This window comes from Physeter macrocephalus, chromosome 2, assembly GCF_002837175.3.
Source record: "Physeter macrocephalus isolate SW-GA chromosome 2, ASM283717v5, whole genome shotgun sequence".
NCBI classification, from domain to species: domain Eukaryota; kingdom Metazoa; phylum Chordata; class Mammalia; order Artiodactyla; family Physeteridae; genus Physeter; species Physeter macrocephalus.
Window position 1 is genome coordinate 65,915,464 of NC_041215.1, and position 17,949 is coordinate 65,933,412.

At 35.1% G+C, this 17,949-nt stretch overlaps 1 protein-coding gene across 6 annotated transcripts in view; it reads left to right on the top strand.

The window, feature by feature from the left end:
• Positions 1-17,949, top strand: part of MARCHF7 (membrane associated ring-CH-type finger 7) — a 33,756-nt gene that overhangs the window by 12,492 nt on the left and 3,315 nt on the right. For 4 of the 6 annotated variants that reach the window (XR_003676641.2, XM_024122318.3, XM_055088060.1 and 1 more), the window contains exons 3-8: positions 974-1,126; positions 2,743-3,847; positions 6,954-7,123; positions 12,760-12,869; positions 15,813-15,926; positions 17,384-17,432. Coding sequence is in view for 5 of the 6 variants with exons in the window: in XM_024122318.3 (XP_023978086.1) it covers positions 974-1,126; positions 2,743-3,847; positions 6,954-7,123; positions 12,760-12,869; positions 15,813-15,926; positions 17,384-17,432 (1,701 nt within the window). In the remaining variant the exon portion in view is untranslated. Of the gene's footprint in view, positions 1-973; positions 1,127-2,742; positions 3,848-6,953; positions 7,124-12,759; positions 12,870-15,812; positions 15,927-17,383 lie in introns of all 6 variants that reach the window. The other 2 variants (XM_055088067.1, XM_055088079.1) reach the window with 2 other exon arrangements.

Genomic DNA, 17,949 nt, shown 5'->3' on the forward strand with positions numbered 1-17,949 from the left:
TAGCCAATGCCTGAAATAGTTTTAAGGTAAGATAAAACTTGTGATGACACAGTTGGAGAATAAAATTCTTAAAATGCATATGTACTACTAATTGAATTAGTGTAAGCGATTCCTTTCTATTTCGATAGGCAGGACCTCCATGGGAAAGACACTGCCCATCTGAAGGATTTTAAGAGTAGTGTGATGGGTAAGAGCAGACTGACCTTAACTTTGTAGACAAATACCATTGTGTAGAGATACTTTTGTTCTCCTCTGGTCTGTGAAGGCATAGCATTAACCCTGGGGCGTTTTCCTTAATGAAGGGAAATTATTAAGGCTATTAGGACTAGGAGAGGAAGACCCAGAATTTCAAGGTAAATGGTGAAGGGGGAAAGTTTTGAGACTTAATTTTTAATTTCTTTTTAAATGAAATCATATCTAACAAAGTTTAGATTATAATTGCAACGATACATTACTTCTTAGCATAAGAATGAACCAAATATGGCGGCAATAATAGTTCTGGCAAAATAGTATTATAACCTACAGTATAGGTTATAGTATTATAACCTATAGTATAACCTCTTTCATTTCAAGATGGCTTTGATTTTGATTTTGGCTGTTCTCCAGCATCACTTTGATCGACTTTTCATGAAATTCTGCATCTTTGGCAAGCTTTATATTTTTGTTCTCTAATCATTTTATGTCATGTTTATATTGTACGGTCAGATGTTCTAGAGAGTGAGACATTGACATCCTAGATGGGGGTAGATTATAGTATTAGAAAAGGATGTGTTTGAGTAGGAGATAATTTTATAAGTGATTATTTCACTGGTAAATAATTTATGTTTTGCTCAGTTTTGCTTTTGATTGCGACTATGTAACTGGGGATTCCTGTAATAAACCATAATTACCTCTCTGTGTAATACTGAAGATGTGTTGTCATCAGAAACCTTGAAAGCTTTCTCTGAATTAAGACTTCTTCAATTATTTAAAGATTCTTCTTGGAGGCATAGTCAAGTTCCCAGATCTTCATCAGTGGTACTTGGATCATTTGGAACTGACTTAATGAGAGAGAGGAGAGCAGATTCCTCCATTAGTAATCTTATGGATTATAGTCACCGAAGTGGTGATTTCACAACTTCATCATGTATGTATAAACTATATTATGTATAATTTATCTAATAATGTTACATTTTTGTCTTTGTATCGTTAAAATCACAGTACAAAGGAATAAATGAAGTGAATATTATGAAGATTTAGAATACAGGATAGCTTGATATGTTTTCAACCTTATTTGTCATTTTACTTTTAAAAATGTAAACAATATAAAATATTTAGATATACATGAGTATCCAGATCCTGTCTGCCTATAATTTTTTCACTCTTAAGAATGTATGTTTTACATATACTTGATAATTCTTGTATACTACAATATAATTTGCCTTGTGAATTAACTAAAACTTGAAATCATCATTTTAAGACATAATTTAGAATTCCTTTAGTTTAACATGAATTTGTCTTTATTTTCATTTAGTTGAAATAAAGACCCACACTGTTTCTGTCAGTGTACATAAGCCAAAACTTTAAAAAAATAGAAGTCCAATGCACTATCCATTGTGCGACAGAGCCACCTTAAAAAAAATAAATGCCATAAAACAATAATACTAAATAACTAAAGATAAAAGGTGCTCATTGAAGTTGACAAATATAGCAGACAGAAGTGGAATTTGATTTACAGAGAAGAAAATACATTTCTATTTAAAGGTTTAACTGGATTATTTTAAATAATCCTATTGGGGCAAGCCGTTGCTTTATTTAAGACAAATGAAAGCGTCTTTTCATTTGCTTGGCTTTGGGTGGAGGAGCTTTAGCAGACAGTGTTGGTATCTTCTCGGTTTGGGGGGTAAAAATGTACAGAATAGAACTGATTTAGTCCCTAACAGTTAATCCTTCCATGAGGCACCATGTATTAGCACAGTAGCAATCTAGCTGTTAAACTAGATGTATGGATGAGTATTCTTTATGAAGGAATGCTTTGGTATTTTTCCATTTGATTAGAACCATCAGTAGTGTACTATTAAAATCGCAGATACCAGGGCTCTCTTCTGACTCAGTATTGGGAAAAAAATAAAAATAAAGCATAGTTATGTCTGATGAGTAACCGGGTATAAGAGTCACTGCTGTTAACTTGAAAGAAAAGATAAAACACTGGAGAAATTTTGAACTATTAGCATGGTTTGCTATAAAATTATAAGGGTGATAGTATTTATATGAAATAACTTTTGTTCTTGTTCCAGAGTAAGAAAAATCTCCAAAACACTATCTCTCTATTATTATTTTGCTTTTACTTGTTATGAGTCATTTACCTTGAATTTGTTTGCCCATTTAAAATCCCTTATCTATTTAGATGTTAGATATTCTTTTACCATATCAATTTCTGATTAATAAATTCAACTGTTTTACCTTCCTCAAGTTGGTAGATTGATGTTTGCCTCTCATAAGCTATAATACATTTCTTTTTTAAAAAATTTGTAATGCTGACTTTATACAGCAGTATTGGATTTTACCAAAGGTATAGAAAGATAGATAAATATGTTTATTTTTTCTGTAATAATAGTTAAGCTGTGTAGTTATAATATGCCAGTATTCAGTTTGAATCCAGTGTTTAATTTTGGCAGTAATTAGTAGTGGTTAATAGACACAACCTTAATAATGCACAAATTTTTCATGTAATTGACTACCTTTCCTTTCTTTAAAAAATAGATGTTCAAGACAGAGTTCCTTCTTCATATTCACAAGGAGCAAGACCAAAAGAGAACTCATTGAGCACTTTACAATTGAATACATCATCTACAAATCACCAAATGCCTTCTGAACATCAGACCATACCATGTTCTAGGGACTCTGGTAGAAATTCTTTAAGATCAAATTTTTCTCCAAGAGAATTAGAATCTCCCCAAAGCAGTATACAGCCTGGATTTTCTTATATTTCAAATAGAGGTGAAACGTCAACTATAGGCAGTTCAAATAGGGTTGACTCATCTCAAAGATCATTTCAAGAATCTTCTGACAATGAAGGTAGACGTACAACAAGGAGATTGCTGTCACGTATAGCTTCTAGTATGTCATCTACTTTTTTTTCACGAAGATCTAGTCAGGATTCCTTGAATACAAGATCATTGAGTTCTGAGAATTCTTACATTTCTCCAAGAATCTTGACAGCTTCACAGTCTCGTAATGCAGCATCAGCTTCTGATGGTCCTGATAATAGGGCATCCGATGCTTCTCAGGGATTTCGATTTCTTCGACGAAGATGGGGTTTGTCATCTCTTAGCCAAAATCATAGCTCTGAGCCAGATTCCCGAAATTTTAATCAAGAGTCTGAAGGTAGAAATACAGGACCATGGTTATCTTCCTCACTTAGAAATAGATGCACACCTTTGTTCTCTAGAAGGAGGCGAGAGGGACGAGATGAATCTTCAAGGATATCTACCTCTGATATACCATCTAGATCTCATCATATTTTTAGAAGAGAATCAAATGAAGTGGTTCACCTTGAAGCACAGAGTGATCCCCTTGGGGCTACTGCCAGCAGACCACAAGCATCTGCAGCACCAAGCAGTGCTGCTACGGGTGGCTCCATATCAGATTCGGCTCACAGTGGACGAAGTACAGGAATAACAGGGATCCTTCCTGGTTCCTTATTCCGATTTGCAGTGCCCCCGGCACTTGGAAGTAATTTGACCGACAATGTTATGATCACTGTAGATATTATTCCTTCAGGTTGGAGTTCATCTGATGGAAGAAATGATAAAACTAAAAGTGTACCCTCAAGAGACCCAGAAAGACTGCAAAAAATAAAAGAGAGGTAAGTTTGAATACCTGTCTTAAGCCTCTGAAGAACAGATGAGAGAAAGAACTGTTTGTTTCTAAAATGGTTTCTCATAAGAGTGATGTCTGAAATTTCTTGCCTTAAAATTTACATACAGTAAGATGTTAGTGTCTTGCTCAGAGGTAAAATGGATGAGAATACTGGAGGTGGGCACTGGGGGTGTAGATTGCATTGGGAAATAATCTAAAGGTTATTTTTAACCAGCTTTGGCTGGTTAAATATAGATACATATATGTATCTATAAAATATACAAAATCTTAATATACAAATATATAAATCTTACATATACAAAATCTTAATCTCTTACCTTGTTTCTAGGTAGACTAGTGCTAAATGGGATTGGTAAGCGGCCCAGGTCGTTGTGGATTATCAAGACAATGTTTCAGCCTTCAGTAATATCATTTATTGGGACTTGCCTGATGGTCCAGTGGCCAAGACTTTGCGCTCCCAATGCAGGGGGCCTGGGTTTGATCCCTGGTCAGGGAACTAGATCCCATATGCCATAGCTAAGAGTTTGCATGCCGCAACTAAAGATCCCACATGCCACAACTAATACCCAGTGCAGCAAAATAAATAAATAACAAAAAAATAAGATAATTTATTTACCATTTATTTGTATTTCTCGCTTCAAATCTTTTTTGGAATGAGGTAAAATCATTTCCACAAATTTTTAAATTTCGTTTTTAAAGTCCAAATGTATACTGAATATTCTTTATATATTGTGACTGTTTGACAGAGACATCAGTTTAAATTCAGGACTTAGAATCTTTTTATTCATGTGAAATCTTTTGTAGAGTTTAGTTGCTTAAAAATCTTTGGAAAAAAGATGAAAGATCTGAGATATTTCACTCCAACTTAATTATTTTGTCATGTAAGTGTAGTTACTTAGTTTTTCCACCTATTAAAATTAGTTTTATAATAAAAAGGGATAGGGTAGTACACGTAAAATATACTTGTAAGAAGAAAAGACTTATGTAAAGCTAAGGTGGTTGGGTGTTTTTGTTTTTTCTTGTTCATAAAGGCCCCATGTAATGGAATTTTGGGAGAGCATAGTTGTTACTATCATTTTAGGGTTTTTTGGTCTTTAAGAGGAAATACATTCAAATCTTGCTCTGGGGAATAAAGGGAGCTTCGCATGCTTTCTGAGATATTGAACATTGACTAATATCTTCCCACTTTTCCTTATATAGGACAAATTGTTACCATGTGACTGTTCTCTTCTTTTAAAATTTGCTCTTTTTCCTTTCTTGTAGAAAGATTTACTCTGCCCTGGTAGTGTTAGCTTTAATGTTATTACAGGAGCTCCCTCTGATTGCAAGCTGTCTACTGAGTAATGTAGTAACTATTATATTTCTTGTGCTCAAAGTTAGATTAATTTGAGTGCAGTAGTGTAAGTAGGGCAAAAAATTAATTTAGTGATTTCCAAAGAGAAACTAATTAAGCCAGCACCACCCTGTCTGGTTAGATAGTTTAAAAAGCAGCATTTGTTGGTTATTTTGACAGAGTTTATATGTGTGTGTGTTCCTTTATTACATATTTTGCTTAAAAATGAGGATTATAAGATACTTTACAATTAAATGAATAAAAGTGTAAAAAAATTGAGTCTCCCAAAGTAAAAACTATCAACCAAAGAAAGTTATATCTAAGGTAAAACATAAACGTTAATGCTTGAGGTTGTATCTCTGGTTAATCCTAGGCATGAAAGTCACCTAAAAGTACGCCTGTTCCTCTTTCCACACATCTTTTGCTAAACTCATTTGGAACCCATATAATCCAGGTTATATTTCAGTAACAGTTTAGCATTCTGTATCATCAATTTACTGAGTACCTTTTTCATCTAAGCAGTGGACTAAGGCAATAGGGATTTTAATTTAAAAAACTACTTGTCTTACAGTGATCATTCTGCATTTAAATTAAGCAGTTCATGTTGGCCTGTGAAATAGAGGACATAGGTTAATGGAAACTGCTCCACACTTTAAAAACCTACCCTTGTAGAAATCAGGATGATTTAATAACATTGCTGGGGTGGGGAAAATGAAAAATTTTTAAATCTCTTCTTTTTTTTTATTATGATTTAATACAAAAAGCTTATCAGTTTAAACATATGTGGCTCTGCTAAAATGTAAATTGAAAAATCACAAGTCAATATTTGTTTAATTCATCAAACTTGTCTTAAAAGTTTTGGGGGGACAGGGACTTCCCTGGTGGTCCAGTAGTTAAGACTCCGTGCTCCCTATGCAGGGGGCCCAGGTTCGATCCCGGTCGGGGAACTAGATCCCACATGCCACAACTAAAAGATCCCGCATGCTGCAACTAAGAGCCCACATGCCACAACTGAAAGATCCCGCATGCTGCAACTAAGAGCCCGCATGCCACAACTGAAAGATCCTGCAGGCTGCAACTAATAGTCCACATGCCACAACTAAAAGATCCTGTGTGCTGCAACTAAGAGCCCACATGTCACAACTAAAAGATCCCTCATGCCGCAACGAAGATCCCTCGTGCCGCAACTAAGACCCGGTGCAGCCAAATAAATATTAAAAATAAAAGTTTTGCAGGGACAAAAGTGATGGGTATATAAGTACATTATCTTTATACTGCTGGAATTGAAGTAGTCTATGGTACTGCAGAAATTAAAATCTTAGTGAAACTTACAAATTGATTGTGAAAAATACGGAATTTAACCTGTGGTAGCAGGGGCGGGGTGTGATGGCCGTGGGATGAATTGGGAAACAGGGGTTAACATATATACACTAATATTTATAAAATAGATAACTAATAAGAACTTGATATATAAAAAATAAATAAAATTTAAAAAAAACTGTGGTACCAAAGACAAAATTACTTAAACCGTTTGAAGATAAGTAATAGGATAGCCTACTTCATTTACCTTTAAAATATTTATTATAATTTTTATTCTTACTGATACAGTTTTTCTTAGAAGTTCTTGTTTATTATTATTGTTGTTTGCCTTTTTTCTACCCAGAGAGACCATGGTATTGTTTGGGATTATGTATGACTGGAAATGACCAACCAGGATGGTTTTGATAGCTCTGTTTAGGAAATGTACGTTCTTTTCCAGCCTCCTTTTAGAGGACTCTGAAGAAGAAGAAGGTGATTTATGTAGAATTTGTCAGATGGCAGCTGCATCATCCTCTAACTTGCTGATAGAGCCATGCAAGTGCACAGGAAGTCTGCAGTATGTCCACCAAGAGTGTATGAAAAAATGGTTACAGGCCAAAATTAACTCTGGTAAGATTTACCCTTTTATGTATTTTGTTTTCACAGTTTTTCCAAGAGATGCACGTATGTATGCATTTAAATTAACAAATATGGTTATAGTTTATTGATTGTCAAATTTATACTCTTATCAAAAGCATCAGTCATTTTTTGAAGCAAAAGCATTGAAGAGCATTAGTCTTGCTTCATAAATTTAACGTATAGTAGTGTTTCTTATATTTCATTTACTGAACAATCTACTCCCATACATGTATAGTGCAACTGTAATTTGTTATTGTTGGTGACCCTTACATCATGTAATATCTTTTTGAATCAAAGAAATATTCTTACTGCTTACCAACTATGTGTCCTTGAGAAAGATTTATTGTCTCTAATGTTGTTATGCAGCAATAAGATTACTGTAGGGAGTCATTGTTTATTAAGTGCCTGTTATGGAGCCAGGCATTGTTCTAGATGTGGGATATAGAGAACCAGACAGACAAGGCACTTGCTCTCCTGGTGGGATTACGTGTTAAAGGAATGCCTTGTTGAGGTGAGGATATTTATACTTGGACGAAGAGGAGCTAGCTATTCTAGAATGACAGGAAAAGCATTCCAGCACACAGAACAACTAGTACAGAGACTTTAAGGTGGGAATGACTTAGGTGTGTTTGAGGAATTGAATGAAGGCCCAGCGTGGCTGGAGTATAATTAGTGGGAAAGGAGAGGGGTGATAAGTTGAGGTAAGAGAGATTAGCAGAGGCTAGCTCATTTAGGACTTTGAAAGTTAATGTCAGAAGCTTAGATTTTTATATAAGTGTCGTGGGAAGCCACTGAAGGTCAAGGGAGTGAAATGATCTTATTTATATTTTGGCTGCTCTGTGAAGAGTGGAGTTTAGTGGGACAAGAGTAGAAGCAGGGAGGTCAACCAGGAATCTGTTGTGGTGACCAACCAGGAATCTGTCTTTACAAGAGGTGGTGATGGTGGTCGTAGAAATGGATGATGGATTCTGGTATGTTTTGGAGGTAGATTCTGTAAGACTCGCCAGTGGATTGGATGTGGTGGAGTGAAGGAGAAAGAACACTTACAGAAGCTCATATTTTTGCCTTCAGCAACTAAATAAATGGTGGGGCCATTTACTGAAAATAAAGAAGACTGAGAGTAGAATAAATTTGGAAGAGGAAACAGTTCTGTTTTAGAAATATTGTATTTGAACTGTTTATTAAATAACCATATGGAAATGGTTATGGACAGTTAGCAAGACAGGCGTGATGTTTCAGGGGTTTTAGCGCAGAAAATAACAGTTTTAGGAATCATGAGCACATAATATTTTAAGCTTTGAGATTAAGTAAGGTCAGTTGAGCAAGAGCAGATATTAAAAAAATGAGCCCAGGGCAGAGCCCTGAGGCACCCAAATGCTTAGTGGGAACAGAGAAGGAGATTTGAGGAGCAGCCTCAGTCTGGTATAAAGAAAACTGAGAAAATGTAGTGTTGTGCAAGCCAAAAGAAGAAAATGTTTTAAGAGGGTGTAACCAACCCTGTCAGGTACTGCAAAGAAATCAGAACAAAGAGATGACAGCTGGATTTGGTAGCATGGATGACCTTGGTGACTTCAGTGCTGGGGCGGTGGTGGGGAGGTGTCTTTGTATGATTAAATTGAGCTGAGTAAGACTGGGGAAGCAGCAGCATAGACACCCTCTTACAATAAGCTTTACTGTCAAGGAGATTGGAGATACAGGGTAGGAATTGGAGAGTTATATGGGGTCATGGTACATGTTTTTGTTTCGAAGTAGAAATTTGAGGGCATTTTTAGTTTTAACGAGATACAATGGAGAGAAAAAAAATTATGAAAAGGGAAGGGAAAGATGGGATCCAGAGCACAAGTTGAGTAGTTAGCCTTTAATAGGAAAAAGGGTACTTCATCTCTAGAAAGCTAGTGTAGATATGGATTATTGATCAGTTTGTTGCTTTGGTGAGAGGGTGCTTGAATTCCTATATAATTGCTTCTGTTTTCTTAGTAAGGTCTTTAGCTGATGAGGGGATGGGTTAAGAGATTTTCATGTGTGGGGAAAATAACATTCTAAAATGCTTTCAGGGTGTTCAGGTAGTACTAATGTCCATAAAAATCTGTGGCCATGAATATGATTTAAAAGTGGGATTGGGATACATGTACATTTTTTTTAGAAGCCGTTTTCAGATACTTGGATACAGATGAGGATTTGAGTTCGATGGGGTTGGGACCTTTGCCAGGCAAATAAGATGAAGGGAGTTAAGGGTGTTTGTAAGGCTGTAGTTGTGAGCCTAGAAATTAGACAAAATAAGGAAGGGAGAGGGAGTAAGGACATTAGGAAGTGGATAGTGAGAAGTGGTAGGGTCAGTGTCTTTGAATCTCAGTGACATTGAAGAGAATTGCCAGAGTAGGTGAGCTAAAATGATGAAAAGTTGTAGGTGCACAGGAGAGGATGCTTAAAATACAGATTTTAGGAGTAGTGCAGTACACTGCAGTGACAGGGTCAAGGGTGTGACCATAAAGTAGGTGGCTTAGGTGGGGAAGGGTAATATTGGAAGCAAGGATGTTGAGGAAGTCAGAATCAAATGTGGTGTTATGTGGATGTTGAAATAGCCAAGAAATAAGTTGTGTAAAGAAGAGACGTGCTAAAGTCATTAATGAATGAGGAGGGACTTAGAGTTTCAAAACAGCAATAGGTGTGGGGAGGGGGCATCTATCCCTATTTCTTGGTCCTGAGGTACAAAGTGTTGTGGGGGAAAAAAATGGCTGCAGAAGAGTATGTATCAGTTTTGAGGCACTGTGGTTCAGGCTTGAAGTTGAAGAGATAATTCAAAAAGGAGATTGGTTAAGAGGAATTTAATGTTAGACTGTGAGTACCAGAGGACCTAGTGAAATGTTACTCGTAGGGTAAGAATGTGACTAGTAGGGTGGCAAATTAGATCAGAGTAATAAATGTACATAATTGTGTGAAAATGACAGTCTGATGATGATAGCTGGGTAGCATAGGCAAACAGGTTGTGAGGTATGATGGTATTAATTTTAATGTTAATAATTTGTTGGAGGAGTTTGAGTAACCTATTCAAACTGGAGATTACGAGGCTAGTGGGAAACTTTTTTCCTGCAGCAAGGTTAGCAAAGGCCTCCTTGGGATAGTGGGTTATCTTTTCTTCTAACCTAACCTGATCCCAAACCTGTGGGATGGGCTGTCTTACCTGTAGCAGCCTCTTCTTGGCTGTATAGTGTTATGACAGCCTCATAGGCTTTATTAGTCACCACCCTGGGGTGTTATTAAGATAAAATGAGCGCTCAGCATGGCTCTTGACACTTAGCAAGGGTCCAGAAATGTTAGGTATTACCAAAATGAAAAACAACTTGACTCACCTTCTGTTATATTTGCAATTGGATTGTTAGTATTATGTAGGCAGGAAAACAGATAATACAGTATATGTCTAAGAATATTGGATTTTTGGAGTTAGACATGCTTAGGTTGGAATATTGACTCCAACACTTAACTATAGGATTTTGAGTAAGTCTCTTTTAACATTGGTTCTGAACCCTGGTTGCTGATCAGAATATTAACTATCGGAGTTTTTAAAAACATAGATGCCTCAGATCCATTCCTAAACATATTTAAGTAGGTCTGGGGTTGGGCCTCAGTTCCATCATGAATACAATTGAGTAATAGCTTGTTGTTAAGGTCAAATGAGATGATGTTTATGAATAGTTTCTCACAGTATTGGACTCACAGTAAGTACTCAGTTAAATAGGTTTTAAAGGTAATAAATAATAAGTATTCATGGTCAAATGAATGTTAAGGTCTCAAGAACTGAACCTTCCTTTTAAGTTTCCACAAGGCTTTCTCGTATTTTCATAAAGACTCCATCTGGTAGGCGAGTCTCTGGTAGAGATTCATTTAAACATTTATTAGGCAGCTACTATATATGGACTGTTAAAACTACAGGATTCTATTCAAAGATGAATAGAATACGTCTAGTACAAGTTTAGGCAAATGCAGTCAGGGCCTACTGAATGAGGTGGGGTGTAAAGGACAGAGTCCTGGATTAAAGATTGTAGGGATAAATGGGTTCGTCCCATCTGCGTATGGCCTTTTTGAGCAACTTCTGTAGGTCACTTGTTCGTGGAAGAGAAAAATGAAACCCTAAGATGTGAAAGACTTCGTTTTAATGATATATGGTGTCCATATTTTATGACGATCACATTTTTCCTGCTTCTGAATCAGAGAATAAATATCTGATAAGAGAAAGCCTTCTAAAGTTTCACATTCTTTATATTCTCCATCAGGTCATAATACTATGGACTTATCCTTGAATCTCCAGAACTTCTAATCTATTTTGGCACATAACAAGCACTCAGTAAATGTTAGTTAAATTGAATCTAAATCTTTATCTTGTTTATGCACATGACTTGCTCTAATTTTTAGTACGTTTTTTCATTTTAAAACCCTGTCTAAAAATAAACACAAGGGGGAAAATGGCTATATATTTAATTAGACAAGACCTACTTAATTGGAGCCAGAAGCTTAGGAGTAAGCAAATGTTGAGTGCCTATAGGACAGATGGAATTTTATTTAATTGTGGTAAAATATATATTGATATAGCATGAAATTTGCCCTTTTAACCATTATTAGGTATATAATTCAGTGACACTAAGTAGATGTCGAATGTTTTGTGACCATCACCACTATTTATTTACAAAACTTTTAAGTCACCCTAAACAGAAATGTTATACCCATTAAGCACTAACACCCTTCTCCCCCTCCTCTCCAGCCCCTGATAACTTCTGATCTACTTTTTCTGTGAATTTGCTTATTCTACATATTTCTTACAAGTGGAATCATACAACATTTGTCCTTTTTGTATCTTATTTGTGCCTTATTTTATTTAGTTGTAGCATGTATAAGGACTTCGTTCTTTTCATGGTGGAGGGGAGCTTTTTTTATCTGAACAAAGGTGGATTCCTTTTTTTGCCTTCTATCCTGCATGGAAGACACATTTCTTAGACCACAGAAGGTCTTAGTATATGTTGTCACATTAAAGATACTAGCCTGAGTATATGTAACTAGTTGTTTTAGATACCATGTTTTCCTGGCATCTTGCCAGAGTACTTAAGAAGGAAGTAGGAGATACAGATAACATTCCATTGTCAGCTTCCCATATCAAAATATATGAGCATCTCGGGGGGAAAAAACCACAAATAATGGGTGGAGGCTTAGGTACCACAGAGTAGCACTTGACATGCACATCAGGTGTTACTGATTGATATTTATTTATTTATTGCGGTACACAGGCCTCTCACTGTTGTGGCCTCTCCCGCTGCGGAGCACAGGCTCAGGACACACAGGCTCAGCGGCCATGGCTCACGGGCCTAGCTGCTCCGTGGCACGTGGGATCTTCCCGAACTGGGGCACGAACCCGTGTCCCCTTCATCGGCAGGAGGACTCTCAACCACTGCGCCACCAGGGAAGCCCTGATTGATATTTTAGGAGACATTACTGGTTTATGGTCATAGCACAGTCTCCCTGCTATCGCTTCCTCCCTGCCTTCCTTTCAGTTTTCTGTATTCTAAGCTTAAACCTACAAGGAAAAATGTTCTGTGGAGACCCTGCAAAATTAAGCTTTACTTGTAATTTTTTACCAGGTTCTTCGCTAGAGGCTGTAACCACCTGTGAACTCTGTAAAGAGAAGTTGCACCTTAACCTGGAGGATTTTGATATTCATGAACTACATAGAGCTCATGCAAATGAACAAGTTAGTATATTTTGCCTAATTTACCTTGGTAAGTGTCTATTCTGTGTTTAAAGGACAACTCTTGAAGAAAAGATTAAATCATGGTCAGAAAACCTGCATTAAAATAATAATATAATTTTCTTTTACTGCATTAGGTATAATTTTATAATTTTTCTTTACTTTCCTATAACTTTTTGAAAGTGAAAGGCAAAAAAGCAAGTCACAGGTTTTAAATTATTAAGGTAAAATTTAATATATGGTTCCAAAATAAAAGTGAAAATAAAGGCGTACTAAGTGGTCCCCAAATAGGCATGCTAAGAACTGTCTCGGTTGTGAATACCTCTTAGTCCTAGAACATGATTGAAACACCGAGCCCTGGATCTTCATCTTCTTCCTTCCTTCCTTCCTTCCTCCCTTCCTTCCTTCCTTCCCCCCTTCCCCTCTCCCTCTTTCCCTCCCTCCCTCCCTCCCTCCATCCCTCCTTTCCTCCCTTCCTTTTTTTTTAATGTTAGGAATAGCTTTTTTGTGCCCGTCTGCCCCCTTGTTCTTCTGCTATCCTGGTTCCCTCCACTCTCCTCATTCCTACCTCCAACTTTATGTTGAACAACTTACTTATGAAATCTTTTATTACAAGTTCACATTGTTTATAAACCTTTCTTTTAGTATTTGTATCATTATAGTCTATTCATATAATGAATAATCTGATCTTATTAAATTTTTTTTCAAATATTTTCTTCTCATTTCTCAGATTTTTGGGTGTTATTGATAACTGTTCTCCTCCTAATTGATTTGGTCACTAATTTTTGTTTCTTGAAGCTTTAAATTTAAAAAAAATTTTGAGATGCTTAGATAGTTAGAATGAAGAGTTCAATATTTTCCCCCTTTTCTTCCTCCTAAAGGAAAATTCTGGGGAAAAAAGATGTTAAAGGAGATTACAAGGATGACTCAAGAGCCGTACTCTCCAAGTGTGCTTAGCATATTTGTTATAAAAAGAGATATGATGGTGGGAGAATGCATGAATGCTTGAAAAACACTTTAAATTAAGGAGTAGTGGACACCCCCCTTTTTTTGATAGAGGTAAATAAAGTTCACATAAACAAAAATCATTTTAAAGTGAACAATTTGGTATATTTGCGATGTTGTGCAACCACCACTGCCATCTACTTCCAAGACACTTTCATCTCTCCTAAAGAAAATCTTGTACCCGATACCCAGTTGCTCCCTGTCCCCTCCGTCCTTCGGCAGCCTCCAACTGCCTTCTGTCTCTCTGGATTTATCCATTATGGATATTTCATATAAATGGAATCAAGCAACATGATATTTTATGGACACCCTTTACTTTTAAAATGTGGGAATAATGAATACCCTTTGAAAATCTGTTTAAAATCACACTCCTAGCAAAATATACAGACACAATATTTGTATATGATTTAAGGGATTCCCGGATCCTTTGAAGCTGATTACTTAGATCCAGGTTAAGAATCACTGATTTAATTAATGAACCATTAAGGCAATTGATGTAGCATAGATGCTGTTCATACTAATTATTACTTTATTCTTTAATGAGCCACTTGTCCAAAGAGAATAGTGTTTTCAGCAAGGAATTGTCTTAAATCCCTAAGGAGTCTCTCTATAGACAGCTGAGCCATTGGTATTTTAAAGAACAGGGGAAAGAGTATGTAAAAATAGAATGATGGAAAGAAAATTTTTTTTTTCCATCTTCTCAAAATGAGAGTAGGTTTCAAAGGATGGTTTTCTTCTGCCATTCTTTCTTTTCTAGGTGCTCTATCATGTCTCTTAAAGGTAGTTCTTGGCATTTCGATTCAACCAGGAATGTTTTCATGGTTCTCCAAGGATTTAATGACCCACAATCTTAAATAATTTAAGTGTGAGGAAATATTAGGTGGAGTCATTGTAAAAGCAGTGACAGTCTTGATTAAGCTTCCTGGCTTTAACTTCTTTGTTCTGTGTGAATCTTGGATTCTGGGGGCCCAAGAACTACTCTCATTTGAAATGATTAGTTTAATGCAGTTTATTTCCTCATTGTCCAGTAGCTTCATTTTTTTCAAGGTGATAAACATTAAAATTTTTAAAAAAAATTTTGAGGACATAAATTTATTTCCTTTTAAGTTAAAAATAAGAAAAGTAAGTGAAGATTTAAAGAAAGTGTTAATAAGTCAATTTCAAATTTCTTGAATGCTCTGTGGAATCTGATAACCAGTTACTTGCTGAAGTTGTTACTAAGAACGTATAGTTCTTAACTTCAGATGAGTTAATTGCCAAAAATGGTACAACTTACAGGTAGTTCACTGTATAAAAATTACAGGATAGATTAGATTTTTAATAACACTATATTCATGACTTGTATTCTTAGCCTCAAAACAACAATTTTGAACCAAAGGACAGTTTTTACCCACTATAAATTTCTATGTGAATGATATGAAGAACAGTTACTCTATTACCTTTATTAGTTCATTTTTATATTTACTGTTGCCTTAAAGTTAATTATATTATGTAATAAACACTTGACCCATTTGACTACGTTTTAATTGTATAATTTATTGATTTAGCTATAGATGAAGTGATAATTTTAAGTAAACATTCATAGCCATTTGTATTAATAAAATCTGAGACACATTATAACTTGATAGAACCACAGCATTCATTCTACCATCAAATGAGTTAAAAGTCCCACTTTTATATAAATTACATAAAAGAAGACTGTTTGAAAATAAAGAGGATATTCACACACCTATTTGTACACCTTACAGCATTAGTAAAATTATGAAATTATGGAGGGTGACTTTTTATTTCTTGGTTTAATAGATGGTGCTGTATCTCTTACTAAGACTGGATGTGAATACATTTCCTCTAGTTTCTCAGTATACTTTGGATGTCAATCTCTTGTCTATTAATTTTTCATTCTCCATATTTTTCTTTTTCTCTTTTGCTTCCCTGTTGAAGGCTGAGTATGAGTTTATCAGCTCTGGTCTCTACCTAGTTGTGTTATTGCACTTGTGCGAACAAAGCTTTTCTGATATGATGGGAAATACGAATGAACCAAGCACCCGTGTCCGAGTAAGTAACCTTGGAGCAGGGGAAAAGGGAGGATGTGATGCAACAAGTGTTTGCTTTGGAAAGCAGATTGTTTTATATGTTCACAGTCTATTTCCTTTGGGGAGTTCTTACATTAAAATCTTTCTTAAAATTAAAGGTACTGTAGATTTAATAGAAATTGCTGTCTGCCTTACCTCTGTATCAAGCAGCCTAATTTTCTCATAAAGCTGTTTTAGAAAAAGAAGTAATTTTCTAGCTGTTGAAGGTGATTGGAATATATTTCAGTGAAAAACAGGGACAGAATTGGAAGTACTAAGGAAAATGCTCTTTTTAATTAAACAAAAACAAGACTCAGTATTTTAACTTAGAAACCTTAAATTGAACTCCAAAAACTGAAAGAGTCTGGGAAATTAACTACAATTTATTTGTTACTATCTTGTAAAAGATTACCAGTGTAGTCGTTTTTAAGCCTCCATATTTCAAACTACTTAAGATCTGGACTATTTGGTATTTAGTCTATACAGTATTGCCTTAATTTAACACTTAAGCTAGCTGTTTGTTAGTTATTTTTAATTAAATGGTACTGTTATGGAAATTTATACTCTACTGCCTTGCCCATTTTATGCAGCAGGGACTAGAGTCTATATCTCTGAACAACTAATATCTTGAAATGTGTTCATAAACATATCCTTCAAACTATTTTTTATATAGATGTTCTCTTGGTGATGAAAATTTAATAGAGTTTATGGTGAGGTATAATGTTTCCATTATATTTTGAAAATTATCAAATAGCCAATTCAGTGTATATAGGTAGGACATTTTTCTGTAATCATGTAAACATTATTCCTGTGAGCCAGTTGACAGATTATTATCATTCAGAGAAAAGAGAATGAACTATCAAGAGCTTTCAGAATTTGAGCAAAGAGCTCTTGATTTCTAAACAGGCAACTTATCTCTTCAGAGTGAACGAACCATATAAAGTATATAATATGTGTTGAATTCATGCCTTTGTAAAAGGTATACACAAGTTAATATTAAAGTGGAAGTCACTTTTAGGATTTTTTTAAAAGTACAGAGTCAAATGTAATACTTCTAGGCAGGAAAATACTGATTTATTATTTTAATTGACCACTAAAATTCACTTGGGTCCAAAATGCAGAGGTTTAATTTTTTTTCTCCATAGTTTTTGGAAGTATATCAATGCAAGAAGACAGCGGTATTCATAGAATATTGTATCTGCTCCCAATTTCTACATGATAAATATATGATTTTTACATAGGTAATAATGATTATATAAGACATTAAAAAAATCATATCCTTAAGCTTGTAAGTTTTGATGTGGGGGGAGAAAGACCCCCTATTTAAAGGTTTAAAATTATGTTTGACTTTTAAGTAGAAATGAATCTCTTATACTGATTCTTACTTTAGATCCATTTGCTACATTTAAACTACTATATTTCTTTCTGCATTGTTTCTAGTTTATTAACCTTGCAAGAACTCTTCAGGCACATATGGAAGATCTCGAAAGTAGGTGGAATTTCCCCTCCCCAGACTTGTTGAATTTACTTTTGCAAATTAAACCCACAGAGTAAAACCTAAGTATATATATACTCTTTCTTCCAAATTAGAGCTTCATTTATAGGCTTAATAATACCAGAATAATTTATTTGGGAAAGATGGGTTGGGCAACTGACACTAGTTTTTTAAGAGCCTATTTTTTAAAAATTAAATTAATTTTAATGTCTGGAAGGGTGTTATTTTAACCATCGGTATTTTATTTAAAATAAAAATATATATTTAATCACCTTAATTTTAACACTTTTAATGTTAACACTTTTTAAAAAGAAGACGTTTAACTACTAATCAAAACACACTTCTTTAGATTTTTTATTTTGTGTGTGAAATTTTACTTGTTCTTTAGCTTTGTTAGATCATAAAAGATGTTCCTGGGTTTATATATAGTTCTAGGAATATAGTGGTGAAAGAGTCCTAATTCTGAGTCCCTAACAGAAGCCATAGTTTTTTTTTTTTTTTTTTGCTCCTT